At 37.8% G+C, this 17615-nt stretch overlaps 1 protein-coding gene across 6 annotated transcripts in view; it reads left to right on the forward strand.

Moving 5' to 3' along the window:
* The window catches only part of aebp2 (AE binding protein 2), a 72681-nt gene that overhangs the window by 26085 nt on the left and 28981 nt on the right, over positions 1-17615 (forward strand). For all 6 annotated transcript variants that reach the window (XR_016091490.1, XR_016091489.1, XM_088923956.1 and 3 more), the window contains exons 2-5: positions 1536-1743; positions 8216-8323; positions 9826-10012; positions 13909-14033. Coding sequence is in view for 4 of the 6 variants with exons in the window: in XM_088923956.1 (XP_088780082.1) it covers positions 1536-1743; positions 8216-8323; positions 9826-10012; positions 13909-14033 (628 nt within the window). In the remaining 2 variants the exon portion in view is untranslated. The remainder of the gene's footprint in view (positions 1-1535; positions 1744-8215; positions 8324-9825; positions 10013-13908; positions 14034-17615) is intronic.

Below are 17615 nucleotides of genomic sequence, written 5' to 3' on the forward strand. Positions count from 1 at the left end.
CTGATCTAAGCGTCTGACCTCGCGGAACAGGCCCAACCTGGCAGGCCGCCTGACACCTGTCTTGGGTGTATTCTCAATTGGTGGTACTTTGTCTCGGAGAGGAGAACCAACCCCTGTTTACTCTTTTCTTTACGTCTTAATCTCAAGCCGCTTCAAACCTGTTGCAAATGTTAAACGTGCACAATTGAAATTCGCAATGTTATAGATGCATGACTACCCTTAAATATCTTGAATCCAGGTAACTTTCTTTCGTGTGCTATGAATGGTGAATTAGCATTGGTATCTTCTCTTTGCCTTTCATACAGTGTATAATATTTCAAAGGAAAGCAGCTTAAACAGTTGTTAGCTGATATTTAACCTAGGATTGCTTTTTGGCATCACACACCCATTAACCATGAAAGCTAGAAAAGCCTTTTGTTATGCTTTCAACATTGCATGTGTAATCCTGTGATTATACATCCAACAGCTGTGTGAGCTGAAGTTTTTTAACTTGATCCTTGTCAAAGAGAAGGGGCGTGTTCTTTAGAATACAGTGTGGAGTTCATTATGTGAACTAGCACTTACTACCTCTAGGAAATGTGCATTTGGCGAATAGACACTCTTGTAAGAATGGCACAGGTATGAAATGCGTGAGAAGGAGCATGCTATTGGTCCTCTGTAGATCTCTTTCACGCGCTGTTTAGTGGCATGGCAAAGTCTGGGCCTTTCATACCCATCTTGATACCTTTTGCTTTTCTTTTGAGGTCTGTTGGTTTTCTGGAAAATTAAAGTTTTAACCATCAAATCAGTAGAATACTGTTTAACACTTTTATCTATAAAACAAAAGCATTTATTAATTCCCCATTTTCTCTGTTTCCTATCCCCAGGTAGTGGATTATAAAGAATAGTCTGGTCATTTGAAACTTTTTTCATAAAACTAGAATTATTGTATGATTATTTTTATTGTCATATTATTTTGTCATGTACTGCCATTGAGTCACGAATTAAGTTAATTTGTAGTGTGTTGTCTCCCGCTTAAAGCTTTCTGCTCTCTGCATGAATAGAAATACATTAAATGTCTGAAACACCAGCTGGATAGAGTTCAGTCCATTTTTCACACATCAGCTTCTTCAATGCTAATATACCACTGAAAAAGCACCTACTGAGACCGGTCCAGTTTGTATTCTAAATGATTCAAGACAACAGGTCTCCAGAATATAACATGGCACACAAGTGATGGAAGACATTAAATATTATGAGTCACAGTATTTAAATTTAACACAAGTGAATGTTTTTCACATTCATGGTAGGGTGGTCCATGTTGGGTTTTGTGATTTGACAACACTTGTGCTGATGGAGCAAAAAAGAATCTACGCTTTGGTATTTTTTGTACCTCATTTGCCTTAATTCAGATATTCAAATAGAAGGTAACAAGCGTAATGGAGGCAGAGCCAGGCTGCAGCTAATCAGCTTTGTTGCCACCCCCGTGGTGAAGTCCGTGAGCCCGCCGTCCGCTTCAGCTTGCAGTTAGTGACTCGCCTCTCTCCTCTCAACAGCATCAGCAGCACCCTGATGGACATGGAGAGCACGGTGTCCAGCGGCCGCTCCACTCCTGCCATGATGAATGGACAGGGCAGCACCACTCCCTCCTCCAAGAGCATTGCCTATACCTGCTGCTGGGACCAGTGCCATACCTGCTTCAACTCGAGCCCCGACCTGGCTGAGCACATCCGCTCCAGCCATGTGGACAGACAGAGAGGGGGGGTCAGTCTCTCTCTTGCTTTCTGTTTTTGTCTCCTGTACTCATTCCATGTTCCCAGCCTCTACAGCACAGTCACCAAGCACTGCAGGACTGGTGAAACATGCTTTAGTTTAGGAAAGTGCTGTTTTTGGGGAGAACGCCTATATACATCACCACTGACATAGACAAATGCATTTTTCCTTTAGGAGAAAAATAAGTTTGAAAGCAAAATATCAGAATGCAGATTGCAGATACATCTTTTAAACCCTTTTCCCATTATGAATTTCCAGCTTAACTGTGAAGTGGCTGACTCTGTTCTGCCATCTTCTCAACACTATTTCCATCTTAAGTATTTTAGCATTCCAGTTCAGGCCAAATTATTGAAACCGGCTGTTTCACTAAAGCAGTCCGCTTTGAGTGAAGTTCTGACACTGAATTTCTGTGTTCTATTTTTGTGAATGCCATGAGAATAATGAATTTTTTTTTAACTTTGTTTCATATAATTATTAGATATTTCCTCTAACAAATTTCTGTTTTGCTTCAGCTGATTATGGACACATAACACTCATCTGTGCCTGCCATTTCATTGAAAGCACGTTAATTAGTTCTGCAGGCTTGGAGCATTCTCCATTTTGCTATGTATTGTTTCAGTGTGTAGGTGCAAAAACATCTAAAATAGTCAAATGTTTATACTGCATTAAGAGAGTAATACGAAATGAGGGTAAATATGTATCTAACTCAACCTTTTTCCTTTCACAAGCACATAAAGCTAAGATCCTATTTGCCAAGTGTGCTTTCTCTTGGGACTGTGTTTTTCTCCCTTTTTCTGAGCTCTGCTTTTGGTGTCTTTAACTTATACATATTTTCTAAGCCTTACATGAAAGTTAAAACTACCCCTATATATTATGTGGCTGTAAAGTTAGTCACTATAACTCCTGTGGCAATAATTATGTGTATTGAATATCAGATTTTTCACTCTTCAAAAACTTAAAATATTAAAGTGTACCATTGCTAAGCCTCTACCCTTTTATATGTGGTTTGGATAGAAAAATACAATTATGCAAATTGGAGAATAATATCCCTCATTTCTTTTGGCTATTTCTGTTCTGCCCACAAATCTAATCGTATATGACAAAAAGCTAGAAATTGGCAATACATATAAGTTAACATCTTACTTCTTGGTGGATTGAGGTTAAAGCTTAATTAAAGGGAAAAGTTGGTTGGTTTGTACCAGAAAAGTCTCCAAATTGTACATTTGGAGACTTTGGTAAATCCTTCAAGGTTACCAAAATACTAGAGTATTTTTGTTTCAGGTTTAGCAGAAACTACTTTCAAATCCTTACAGATGGTATGCATCTCTTACTTACACATTTGTAAATGTATAAAATTGCACACTTTAGGACCTATTATATATTCATATTGAAAAAAATGTTTTTCATTTTTGTGGGTTAAGCTTATTAATAAGAATATGCTATGTATGTTATACAGTATGCTTCAAAGTTCAGACCACATTCAGACTGCCATCACAGGCACAGTCCCCTAAGCACTGACCTGCAAGCCTGGTGACCTGTTGTAAGGTTGGAATGCCTTTCATGTTTTGTCATGGCACTGTAAGAGGCTCACTTTAATCTACATTGATCGCAAAGGTGTGGTGATGGGAAATGCAAAATCTAAGTGGTGAAAATACAGAAAAAATGCCTTGGGGAACTTGGGCAGTTTCACTGTGTTGACTTTGTGTGCTTAATATGGGGCTAGTTATGTCTGTAGCTCGGATGACACAAAGTTTTTGAGTGGTATAAGCATTGAAGGAATAATAAGCAGCGAAGAAAAAACAAAGTACTTTGAATCTCTAAACTATGCTACCTAATGAAAACTCTTGGTCTTTAGCTTGGCTCTTTGACGTAGAAACAAAACAGCTGTATTGGTTATTTACTGAATTCCTTTTAGTGGCACCGGCCTATCTTTCACAGGAAAGCTTGTGATGTGTGCCGCTGATCACGTTTTTCACTCTTGAGTGGAGAGTCAAATGTTTTTGACAAAATGGTGGTTAATAAAAAAGCCCAAATTAGATGTTCATTAATTACAGCTAATTAATTAATTTAATTTCTGGAGAGAAAAACGCATATCTGTTTAACAAAACGACGTTTGTGGTCTGTGTTGTGAGAGCATTATGTCGCACATCAAGCTTCCAGTGACATTTTCATTCAGTGCACAAGAAACACTTCAAGGGTGAGTTGGACGAGGTTGAGTCAATTGAGTGGACTATAGCAACGTTTGGAAAAGAGAAGCACTGTCTTGACTGACTACAAAATCGCACAAAGTTTTACAGAACATGGAAACCCATTTACAGACAATAAATATATAAAAGAGATATTTCTCGGTTGTTCAGGTGTTTTGTTTAATGGTTTGCCCAATAACACAATATTCACCAGAACAATATTTATCAAGCTTAAACAGAATGGCTGAATAACAGATGGTAGCATTAAAAGATGCAGTGATGCTAAGAATATGCTGTGGATATACATCATGTACCGCAGTTAGCAATGCTGACCTGGAATACGAGAAGAGCTATTTTGCCTAAAATTCATGCACTGTACTGCAGCAGCGGTAGATGTAGCACAGAAACGTATGAATCGTTTTGAGGGAATAGATACTGGCATCAGGAAAATATTTTCTGTTGCTACTTACAGCACCCCTGCTATCATCAGAAAATCCGAAGGGTTTTTGGAAGATCAAATTGGCCGGCCCGCAATGAATTTTAATATTATTTCATGTATTGCCAAGATTTCTAATTCTGTGATGTCCATTGTGGTAAACGTAATTGTTGCTCAATCTGCCTTGCGATACAGGCAGCTTCAAGCTCTGCTTCAGGAGATGGACAGTGTATATACTGTACAAGGACATTCCACATTGTATCAGTGCTCGTTGGATAAGCTGTGGGGAGGTTTTGACATGCTTGTGGATTATCTCAAGCAGTCAAGCTCTTTTTGACAGATACAGGCAAAAACGACATCAAATAAGATGATGACAAGTGGGTTGTCGATGTTGTAGCTGAAATAACCACACTTCTCAATGAACTCAGCCTCTCTTTGCTGGGTGAAGACCAAATTGTTATGGGACTATTATGAAACATGGAAGGCATTTTTTACAAAACGGGCCATTTTTTCTCCAGACATTGACACCTTGACATTCTGCAATTTCTGGCATCTTAGAAAACTATCTAGAAAACTAGAAAACTGGTGATCACACCATCAGGGTTGCTGAGATTGGAATGTACATGCAAAAACTCCCACAGGAGTTTTCTGTCGGATTTCAGCATTTTCAACATTTGGGCATTATGTTTTCCTTTCTGATCAAGCCACACAACTTTTATACCAGGAACATTGATTTGACAGTTTCAATGGATAAGTGTGAAGGAATTTTGAAATGCAATTTAATAAATCTGAGCATTTTAATGGGCCTTGACGTTTAGGCAGCTGCGACACACATTTGAGGCTATTGAGCCAGATTGCAGGGTTGGAAATTTAAACGTTTGAAGAAAGTGGCATTTTCACTGCTCTCGCAGCATTTGGAACTACATACCACTTTGTCCCTCTCAGAGCTAGTAAACAGCTGAACACTCATTGGAGTATTCAGCATGAAAAGGCAAGGGCAAGAAACACACTGAACTGTAAGATCTGTATCTTAATGCAGATTATTACATTTTATTAATTATATATCCTGTTATAATATTGGATCATTTTAGTCAACATCTATGTAGGGAGCATATAGATGTTAATGTGTCAGTGGCACTCGGATCTGGCATATAAGTGGATGAGAACTCCTAACACGCCCCTTCCACAGGTTTGCAGACGCCTGGTCTGTCTAAAGCAAGGCTACTTCGTGCAGCATGCCGTGATCTCATAAAGTGCAAGTGATGGATCAATGCCATTAACATATGAAACTTTCAATTCATTGTATCCTCTAATAGTCTTGTGTAGTCATGACACTTTGAATACTAGACTTATTCTCTTTTGATTCCCTGAGTGATAGCTATTACAGTGCTTTAAGATGATTGGAGTGTCACCTGTCTTTTGTAATAAGTCAAATCTTTTTTTATTGACATATGAGCAGAAAGATGCTTATAAATGCAAAATGTGGATTTGCAGGTTTAAACTTGTTTGCCAATCGACGGAGAAATTACTAATCCCCCTCAGGGTGTCTTTAGTTTTATAACAAATACCGCTTAAAGTATTTGGATAAAGGACATTATTATATATATATGTAATATTCTGTATGTTTAGTCATTATGGAGCTTTAAATCAATATTTACTGTAATGAGCCTCTTTTAATGCTGGCTGTCTGGTATTCTTTCATTAGTGTGAAGAATTATATCATCCGTGAGACTAACTCGGCTTCAGAAGACATTGTCGCTAGGGCAGGGTGCATTTTTTATAATCCATCTGTCCAATCGTTGCTTTGCCTACAGTGTCGTGTGAGATTATGATGTGACTTACAAATCAAACTGAAGTACAGCAAATAAAGAAAGTATACAGTTGATTTGTGTGAGCATTTATTAATTAAAAAAGATGCATCCAAGGACGTTTTCCTGACATTGCTGGTGTTTCCAGCCATTAGGGAGTCTTAAGAAATGTATTCACTGAAAAAATTGCCTTTTGTTATACAAGGACTTCTTAGTTTAAAAAAAATGTGGAGTTCACTTATGCATATCAATTATATTTGCCTTGCATTTACTCTAAGCACCACGGTCACTTTTGCATTGTTCATTTGTTGTTTCTGAGATTGAAAATCCAGTAGTCGGCAAGGACTCGCAGATCTCAGTCAAGTGTGTGAGTCCAATGTCCACGTCTGCTGTTGCAAAACAGACTGCCTGCAGGACCTGCATGCTCCCCAAGGCCAGTGCGGAGCAGGAGATCCTGTGCATCAAAACAATGAAACAGAAGCACACTGCTGCCTGGCTGAGCAAGTCCCTTTCCCATCCCACAGCAACAGCAGAGTCCTTTCCTGCCAGCTCTTTATTTTTTTATTGGAAAAGGGTTCGAAAACCTCTAGTGTGGATGTGCATGACAGAGATGTGTCCTGTTGCTCTGCAGGATGGTTCTAACAATAAGACCTGAAATACTAAACATTGCAACTGGTAATTAAAAACAGCTCTTACGTATACCATTTGATCATTTTGGCTCATTTTAACCGGCTTCGATTCTGCTGTTGCTAGGTAGTACTGTGGGTTCAGATTTTAGAATTATAAATAGTTGATTTTCATGTCTCTTTCTGCAGTTAATATTATAGGCATATTTGTATTTTGTTAAAACATCATGTGGAAAAAATGACAAACTCATTTGTGAGATCTTTGTACATACTGTACAGACTTAAATATTTTGTCGTCTTCCTTCCATGGTAGGAGCTGTGACATCTGGTCTCTTAGTGTCTGTGTTTAAAGGAGCCAGGGGCTTTGCCTTATAATTGCCCTCTCCTTGATTTCAGACCTATTCTCTCTTGTTTTTAAAGCAGTTTTCCATCTACAACATAATCGTGTGTAATATTGTCATGTGAATAAGTGGTGTCTGGAGTTTTTAGAACATTAAAACATATGTAAGTCAACATGGATATTACTGTAAATGCAGGCGTAAATGAGGACAGTGCTCCCTTCAGAGAAAGATTACAAGGTGGTCTTGCAATTTGTATGCATGTCTAGTTAATAGCCTTGTACATTTGTTTATAAGCAAATCCTCAATGAATGAATTAGCATTTGCTTTTTCTAAAATTTATATATAAACAATAGTTATTTGCTCTTCAAAGAAAATGTGCAAATAATGAAAAATCTGGAAAAATGTTATACGTTTTTTATATTAATGTAAGTCATCTTGGATAAAACTGCAAGTAAAGTAGGTCAATAAGGATGCCCAGAAAAATATTTATTTTCTACCGCAATAAGTACATATTTCCTCTAAAATTTACAGCATTTTGAAAATTCCCTCTAGATGATAATTTTTTTTACAACATTTTGTTAGTTCATTAATTACTCTGTGGACTAACAGATACACTTCTGACCCTGTAGTAGCTAAAATATCATCTGTATGAGGGGATGAGATATACAGTACCAGCAAAAATGTTGCAGATGTTTGTAGTTGAATCTACAGTAAATTACCTGCATCCCTCAATATACAGTATATTCATCAATTGCTATTTTGTATTCAACTTAAAATTAATCAATTTAACTGTATTGTCTAGCACAGTGTTAATTACTTCTCAAAATCATTGGCTTGTTTTTATGAGAACTATAGAAAACAGTTGTGGTTGTTCTCTTTGAGGCATGAGAGTTTTGAGGCTTGCAGACATCTGTTTTCTTAGTATTAACTTTAAACAAAGAACTTGTGTTTTCCACTTCAGAATTCCGACACTGAAATAGCAATAATAATAGGAAATAGTTGGCTGACTGGCACAAAGGTTGATGTGGTATTTGTTTTTCTTCATTCATTTTTTCTGTTCTTGCAGGTTTTCGTCTGTTTATGGAAAGGCTGCAAAGTATACAAAACGCCATCCACAAGTCAGAGCTGGTTACAAAGGCACATGCTGACACACAGCGGAGACAAGCCTTTCAAGGTAGGAAGACAAGCTTGGAGCATTGAGAGTTTTAAACATTTTCATGTAGTACTGGGTTTCCTCACTGCAGTTAAAAATAATGAAATTAGCAGTACTGTGCTTATTAGTTTGAAGGAGCCTGGGTTTGCAGACACAGATTTCTTTAAAGGCAGTTATCAGTTCAGTATTCCCAACCTTGCAAATAGTTCAGACCTTGCCAGTGCGATGCTCAAAGGCAGTATGTTCTATGTGAGAGGTGTTCAGGAGGAGGCGGTACTAGACACAACTAGACACAACTTGCGACCCTGCAAGCCAAAAACATGTCAGGGGAGTTGATTTCAGCCAGGTAGGTAGGAATCTGTTTTAATGCTGCTTTAGTTCTCATTTTTAACAGTCTGAAGAACGACAACATAACCTTTTTTTTCCTTACGAGTTCTTTAATTGTGACCATTTCAAATTTTTAGTGGATGATGTACTTTATTTTGTGTAGGGTTTGCCAAGTTTTATTATATAAGAAATCGTCTTTGTGAAGGAACTATGATAAAGATCTGTTCAGTGACTTCTCCTGTCTCCTGTAAGAAGAATATGGTAATGGTGTGCGGATTGAATAGGATTGAATTCTTGTAGGTATGCATTCACTCAGATAACACCAGATACTATTTTACCTTCAGACTTTACTGCAGAGAAGATTTTAACGACTGTGTATATAAGCCTGGCCTATAATGATACCCCACTTATAATACACACATTTTCAGGGTTGCATTTTAATCTATTGATATTGAATCCCCATAAAGTGATAGTTTAAAGTGATTAGCATCTTCATTTCCAATTATTGTGTATTGTCACATAATGACCAGGTTAAAAATCCTCCAGCTGGTATAACGGAGAGAAGCCAGTGAATGGATACTTACAATTCTGGCAATGGTCATGATGAATCAGAACCCTCTCAACCTCCACATGCTACACAAAATTAATAATCATATCATTAATCACATGTAGCATCTTTAAAATAGTTTTCTAACTGTCCTGTTTTAAAACATTTTTAGTTAAATGGATTAATGTCAAGTGATTTCATTAGAGAGCCCACATTGTGAGATTATATGCAAACGTTTTGCCAGATGATGATTCTCTACTTGGAGCAAATACGTGCACTCACCCATGCAGCCGTTACTAAGCATACAAAATCATAATCATACATGTTATAGTTAAGTTGCACAGCTTATGTTTTGTGTTCTTAACAATAAAAATTATGGTTTGAATACTTTCCTATGAGTTTTATGTTTCTTTATGTGTCCTGTTGCAAAATGTGGTCAAATCTTTTACATCCAGAACATCTAAGTAGCAAACTTTTTCCTATGTTCTTAATTAGTTGATCACAAAGAGGTCTGACTACATAGAAAGCACAGATGCTTTAAGATTTTCCACAGTAGGCTTTCTGTATGGTGCAGTGCCTAGCAGTTGTGTCCTGGTGCCGTTAATCTTATGTCTTGAAAGTCATTTGGTTTTCCTTTCGCTCTCCGCAGTGCGTGGTAGGTGGCTGCAATGCCAGTTTTGCCTCTCAGGGGGGTCTGGCCCGGCATGTTCCAACTCACTTCAGCCAGCAGAACTCTTCCAAAGTGTCCAGCCAACCCAAGGTGAAGGAAGAGTCGCCCTCTAAAGCTGGCATGAACAAGAGGAGGAAATTGAAGAACAAGCGCAGAAGATCATTACGTATGTATTTCTTGTGTTGTTTCTGCTGATCTTTGTGCGTGAATATTCTTTGCTCAATGGAGTATCTTCTCTCGCTCTCTGACTAATCCTACAGATCTACCTATACCCGTTAGCAGAGGTGTGGAGATATTTTTGCTTATAATTAGCACTTTTTTATTTTTAAGTCGAGGTTTGTCCGTTGGATTGGCAGCACCACTAGATGTCCTTTTGGAAGAAAAATGTCATGTTTTTCCCCCTTATAAATAGCTTGTAGTCAAAAGGTTCACAACTCACTTAACCTTGATTTTTATCTTAGTATTCAGTACATTTGTAAAAAAAAAATATTGAATGGTCCTAAACTTAATGACACTGCATTCTTTTAACATTGTTTAGTTTGTCCACTGGATTGACTTTTACTAACTTTTAGGATTTGATCATTTAAATATCTACATCATGTTTACACGTATTCTTCTCCCTTCTAAGCTAAATAAGCCCAGTAATAGCAATAACCCTCTTGAAATATGGTGATCAAAATTGGTCGTGATTCCAAACATGGTAAAACAAGGACATTTTACGATTTGTGCTTTACTTCTGCTGATTTAAATTCTACTTTTTTAAGTATATCCGAGCAATCTTGTACTTTGTGCGTCACAGCACTCTATAGATGATGAATGAAATGAATTAAAACAGGTTTAGGTCTTCCCTATAGATTGCTTCTTCTAGTCCACTCCCTGCATTTATATTTAAAATACATCTTCTTCCTACTAGCATGTAATACCATGTCTTTGTTTGTGCTACATGTATACTCTTTGTCTAGATCTGAGCTGTGGTTACTTAAAGATGATTAATGATTTTTAGTGGTGTGAAGAAAAACGTGTGAAGTATTTTTGTAAAATAAAATGCTTATAGTCATAGATCTATGTCACTGAAAACCAGTCATACAACATCAAAATTGTTGAACTTTTGCCTAAAAAAAACTGGATGGATATTAAATTAAAAATGTGAATTATATTATCAGGGCCCTCATTGTGTTTAGTACAGAGCTGTTAACCATCCTGCAAAATACCCAGGTGAGTGGATGCAGAGTGATTATAAATGAAAGTACTCTGTCTCTTCCTGGGCTGAGCAACCTGTAGAGAGGCTTTTTATATTAGTTCTCTTTGAATACCAGTGCACTTTAACTTTATTTGGGCACAGGATGTCAGTTTCAGTCTGGAAAAGCAGACTTCTATCTCACATCTTTCCATATATCCACATCTATATGTAACTCCTGCCACCCCCTGTATCATTATCAATTCCATATCAAAGTGAAATTGTTAGAAATAACTGCTTTCATGTAGTATATAAATAAGCCACTTAATAAATAAAGGATCTGCATCTTGATGTCTATTAATTGTACGTGCAAGAAAAGCTTAATCTCATCTTCATTGACAGAAAAACAAAAGCTAAGATCTAACCAGAATGTTGTACAAGGGTCCAGATTATGGTAGTGCTCGAGAAATGCAAAGCATGTCGTATTGCAGGATTTGTTTTTAAAATGATGTCCTGAAACTTAATCATCCCGCACAACAGGAAACAGAATAGCTTCAGGGTTTTATTATTACAGGCACAGCATGAAAACAGAATTGACAGTTTGTTTTCTGGGCATTTTAAATGACGGTTTCTCAAAATCATCGCTAACTGTCATCTTAAATTTCTGTCTGGGATCCACATACAGGTAACTTTTCTGTTGGTGATACAAGAAAATGGAAAATGTAGCTACACAGATCAAAAACGTAGTTCATTCACAGTCTGCCCCTTAGAAACTAGAGCCCTACGAGTAACAATGGGCTGCAGTTCCTGAAACTTAGTATCCATCTTTGAAATGGGTAGGGCTTTGCTAATTGAAATTTTAAACGAAACACAGAAATTATGATTGAAGAATTAAGAATTTGATGTGCTGTATTTATTTGAAAACATCTTTTAGCTAAAGCCGAGTTTCTACATAAAATAGATTTTAAACTTGAAAATTTGTGATTTCTCAAATTTAGTATTAAAGAACCATGTGGGTCCTCAGTAGTCACCTTAAAACAAATTTGACTGTGAATGTCAGACATAAACTTGAATAATGCTTTATGACAAAGCATCCAGCCTTCAGCCTTTATTGCTATTTACTCTGGTTCTAATTTTGTACTAGTAAAGTAAATTAAAACAGTGGCAAGATCTGAATTTTACATTAGGCCACCTTATTGAGTTTTCTTCACTAGGATGAGCAAGTTTGATTGGTACTGTCTGTCCCTTGATTATAATGTGTGCATAAACAAACCATGAAGCTTACTCCTAATACTAATTAAGATCATTATGTGGGGGAATTAATCTGTGCGGGGGTTTTAGGGTAGTGTGCATTGAGATTGTGAGATTTACAAAGTGGCATCATTCCAGCAAGTGAAATAAAGTAAATGGTAAACGTAGTTCAAGTAGGTAGCTGCGTCAGCATGCGTAATAATAATAATAATAATTACTTACACTTATATAGCACTTTTCTGGACACTCTACTCAAAGCGCTTTACAGGTAATAGGGACTCCCCTCCACCACCACCAATGTGCAGCCCCCACCTGGATAATGTGACAGCAGCCACAGTGCGCCAGAACGCTTCCCACACACCAGCTATCAGTGGGGAGGAGAGCAGAGTAATGAAGCCAGTTCAGAGATGGGGGTTATTAGGAGGCCATGATTGGTAAGGGCCAATGGGAAATTTGGCCAGGACGCCGGGGTTACACCCCTACTCTTTTCGAGAAACGCCCTGGGATTTTTAATGACCACAGAGAGTCAGGACCTCAGTTTTACGTCTCATCCGAAGGACAGCGCCTGTTTACAGTATAGTGTCCCCGTCACTATACAGGGGCATTAGGATCCACACAGACCGCAGGGTGAGCGCCCCCTGCTGGCCTCACTAACACCTCTTCCAGCAGCAACCTTAGTTTTTCCCAGGAGGTCTCTCATCCAGGTACTGACCAGGCTCACACCTGCTGAGCTTCAGTGGGTTGCCAGTTGTGAGTTGCAGAGTGATATGGCTGCTGGCATGTGGCATGGCTGTGTAGACTGCAAAGGAACAAGTAAAGGTTTATTCCATGCTGAAAAGAGAAGAAAAGAAATGCAACATTTCGGCTGTAGAGCCTTCTTCAAGTGTGAATGGTAAACACTGCACATGTACTTGTACAAGATATTTGAACTTTACTTTTTAGAAAGGAAAGAATAGACTTGCATGTTTTAGAACATTACCTTTAAAAAAAAGTTTTTCCAGTGTCAGCATTCCATTTATCAAATGAAGGACCACTCTTTTACTTATCCATTCTTAGACAAACGTAATAAATGGAACAATTAACTTGTGCATGCTTCATTGACCCTAAACACGGTGTCCTGTCACTATAAGGTCTTTCTTCCTTATATGGTTGCTAGTAGCTTATTGATTGAATGAATTTGTCCGTCTTTTTCTTGAAGGATCATAGATAGTGTCGGATACTAAAGAAGGAGGGGGTTAAATTGTGATTTTCAGTTTAGTAGTTTGAAAGTTTAAGACTAAGTTTGTGTCCAGCTAGCGGTTACCATTTACATACATCATATGGTCAAAACTAATTATACCTGGGGTTGTTTTAAAAAAAAAATCCAGGAAGCAAATATTTGTAGCTGTTTCATATATCAGTAGTTTTTCAAGACAAATTCCACTCGGAAAGGTCCGTTTGAATCATCACTGGTTGCAGGGTGTCTGACTGCCTTATTTTGCTAGCAGTGAGTAGCTATCAAATGAGGCCACCTTAGAGCAGACTTGCATGATTTCCTCAAGATTCTTTGCGGTGGGTATTTTAACACTTTTGTGCTGTAAGTTTGTCTTGCTCTTTTTTCCCAGGTTTACAACTTTTCTGTTTTTCTTTTCCAGCAAGGCCACATGATTTCTTTGATGCACAGACGATGGATGCTATACGGCACAGGGCTATTTGCTTGAACCTTGCAACACATATAGAGAGCCTGGGGAATGGTCACAGTGTTGTTTTCCATAGCACAGTAAGTTAATGTTTTTTTTATCATGGGGTGTATTTTGGGTGTCTAATATATCGTAAGTAAGGGGGCACTTAAATTTGAAGTTGTTAAAATTCAAATTTCTTTGAATTCAATATTTTTAAAAACTGTTTTTCTTATAGTCTCCCTTGTAGAAGACTTAGTGTTTTGGCAACATTTTGATAAAGGCTACTGGTATTGAAAACCTAGTCTTTTTTGCATTTTAAAATGCCATTTTCAGCATAAAAAGAGAATAACATTGTAAAAATTAAACTTTGAGCGTGTCTGCTTGCCTTAGAGGTATGTAATTAAAGTGGGACTTGTCACACTGCCTTGGACTATAGGCAGATTTGCTCTCGTGTCTTCCTTCTGTTCATCACTACAAACCAGTCACTTTATCTGGAAACCAGTTTTGTTTTAATTTCATTTTTATTTATTTATTCGTTAGTAAAATTCTGAAGCTTCTCTGGGCTGGTATAATTAAGTACACAAGTAATTTATGGTGAAGACTATCTCCAAAGCTGTATGTAATAAGCAGCACTGTAAATTTTAAATGATGATAAACTATAGATACGTCGTCAATGGCAGGTACTGTAAGCGTATGAACCTCATAGACTTCAACTGGAAGATAACACTACATGTGTCTTATTGTCTGCAATTGTTTTCTTAATAGAAAAGCATTTTGCTGTTCATACTATGAGAACCTTTTGCTTTACAACTTGTTTCACGAAAGATAAAGTTGGTATAACCAGCTTTGTTGCATGAAATCTGGTAGATATAAATTCAAAAACATATAGCTGGGTGCTTATCTGTCTGTTCATTTATAGGTAACACCAATAATACTGTACAAATACACTAACTGGTTGCTAGGACAACGATTTGGGAAGCTGGTAGAGTAGTAATTGTGGAACCCTATATTCTCCATATGTCATCATCCCTTAAATGCAATTTATAACACCACCCAAAAGACCTGACTGATTTTCATTTTTTTTTCAATCTAAAATTATTAGATTGTCTTGTGAGTCTTATTTTCATAGTTCATGTACTCCCAAGATTAGCAGAGTTCCATGTAGCCTCTCCTCATGATGTATCCGAAATAGTTTGCATAGTTTCGAGAGAACATACTGGACCATGAATAAGTAGCTCCCAGAGATGTCAAGGACCTCAAATCATGAAAAGCTTTGTATGTTAATATCACCATTTGAAGTCTATTGGATGGTTTTTAGACAATCTATGTAATGTTTTTATAGCAGGTTATTTAAACTGATCGGTCCTTCCTCAATATAGTTGTATTTGATGTATCATTGGGATCTATTCTTGGTTGTATTCTTATTAGTATCTATGGATTTCCATGGAGTTACATTCTTCTTAGGTATGGTATTCATTTGCATTTCTATGTTGATGATGCTCAACTTTCTGTTTGCACAAAGCCTAACATTTATCAAGCATTATTTGTCTTGTCATACAGCTTAAATCTTAGAAGATGGAAGAACTTTTTTTACCAAAATAAGCTGTGAACTTTGGGAGATCAAGCTGTAGAGTACACACACCTCACACGAGATAATGTAATTCTTTTAGCTGTATTAAATCCTGCCTTCATTTGTCTGCTTATTGTCATAGTTTGTATTTAACCTTTGTTTTTGCTTTGATTTTGTATGGTAAGTTCCTTTGAGGTACTGTAAAGAAAAGTATTAATAGCAGTAGTTCCTGATAATATCATACCATGTAGTTTACCATGTAGATAAATATGATACCATCTCTTTTTCTCGCTCTGCCCCCTGGTACACCGACCATCTGTGATCAATGAAGGCAGTCTCCTGAAAATTTGAACGTAGGTGGCGTCTTTCTGGCCTAAACTTACATTACCAGGCTTGGAAAGATTGCATATCTGAATATAAGGATACAATACAGTCTGCTAGATCCACCTATGTCTCTCACATTGAAAATTACCATAACAACCCCAGACACCTCTTCTCCACTATCGACAGACTGCTCCACCACATTACCTGCCTCATTGCATCTTTGCAATTTTTAGATTTCTTTAGCTCCAAGACAGAAAACATCCGGCATCACATTCTTTCCGCAACGCATGGCACCTCCACACCTCTTTCCTGCTTGCCTAACTTTACTGGTTCCCTTCTCTCTTCTTGACTCTGCATCCGTCAGTAAACTGGTTTCACATATGAAACCCACCACCTGTATATTAGATCATGTTCACACCTTTTTATTTCAGTTCTGATTCACTTCACTGCCCCATTGTCCTCAATAAAATAAATGAGTCCTTTAGCACTGGTGTTGCAACAACGGTCCTCAAAACTGCTGCCATTACTCCTGTGCCAAAAAAGCCTAACATGGCTCTGGGCAATCTAAACAATTTTTGCTCCATCTCTAACTTGCCCTTTCTTACAAAAATTCTAGAATGGAATTTCTGAAATTTTTCACATAGTTCAAGTCCTACCTCAGTGATTGCTGTCATTTGTCTCTCTTGGCTGATTAAGGTCTGAAATTGGACTCGTCAAGTCTGGTGTTCCTCAGGGCTCGATACTAGGCCCCTTACTTTTCTGCATTTACATGTTTCCACTTGGTCAGCTCTTCAGATCACATGGCCTCGACTATTATTTTTATGCTGACGATACTCAAATCAACATCCGCACCAAACCCGACACTGATGTGGCTGTCTCTATTCTGATTGCATTTCTGACATAAAATAATGGATGACTCAAAATGTCCTTAATCTAAACTGTGACAAAGCTGAAGTCATGTTTATTGGCACCCCCCCCCCCATCAACTTTGTAAAGCCAACGCTGTAACTCTATTTGTGAATGGCACTGTTCTTGAACTTCATTTTTGAAAAACTTGGGGGTGATATTTGATGCAGGCTTGACATTCGACCCACATGTGCAACATATTGTCAAAACATCTTTCTTTGACCTAAAAAATATGGCTAGACTACGTCCTAAGTTATCTCTAACTGTTGCTGAAAAGCTGATCAACACATTGGTCTTCTCGTGTATTAACTATTGTAGCGCTCTACTCTCTGGGGTTTCTAAATCCGCATTGAACAAACTCCAGTATGTCCAAAATTCGGCAGCCATAATCCTGACCAGGTCTAGTGCAAGTGATCACATCCCTCCTACCCTGGAGTCTATGTGTGACCGTGCCCAACACTTGCACTAGCTTCCTATCAAGTTTCGTGTCGACTTCAGAATCTTCACGTTCACCTATAAGGCTCTGCATGGCTTGGCACCTTAGTACGTGAGTAGTCTGAGCTACTGCTGTCCAACTCCCCACCTCGCAACCTTCACTCTTCTAATTCTGGTCTCCTATCTGTCCCCCCAAGCCTGTCTGCACTCTATGGATGTTATAGGGCCTTCTTCTGTTATGCTCTAAAGCTCAGAGACTCTATCCCCAAGGATATCAGAGAGTCACCTTCTCTAAACTCATTTAAATCTAGACTCAAAGCTTTCTTTAGAAGATCTTTTACTTAACTGCATCTGTTCTTTACCCTTCTGTTCCTACTGTATTTGGTACCCCCATCTCTGACCCTTCTCATTGTGCATGTGTCCTATTTTTATTTTATTGTTGTCT

This window comes from Atractosteus spatula, chromosome 8 (genome assembly GCF_055471065.1).
Source record: "Atractosteus spatula isolate fAtrSpa1 chromosome 8, fAtrSpa1.hap1, whole genome shotgun sequence".
Taxonomy (NCBI): domain Eukaryota; kingdom Metazoa; phylum Chordata; class Actinopteri; order Semionotiformes; family Lepisosteidae; genus Atractosteus; species Atractosteus spatula.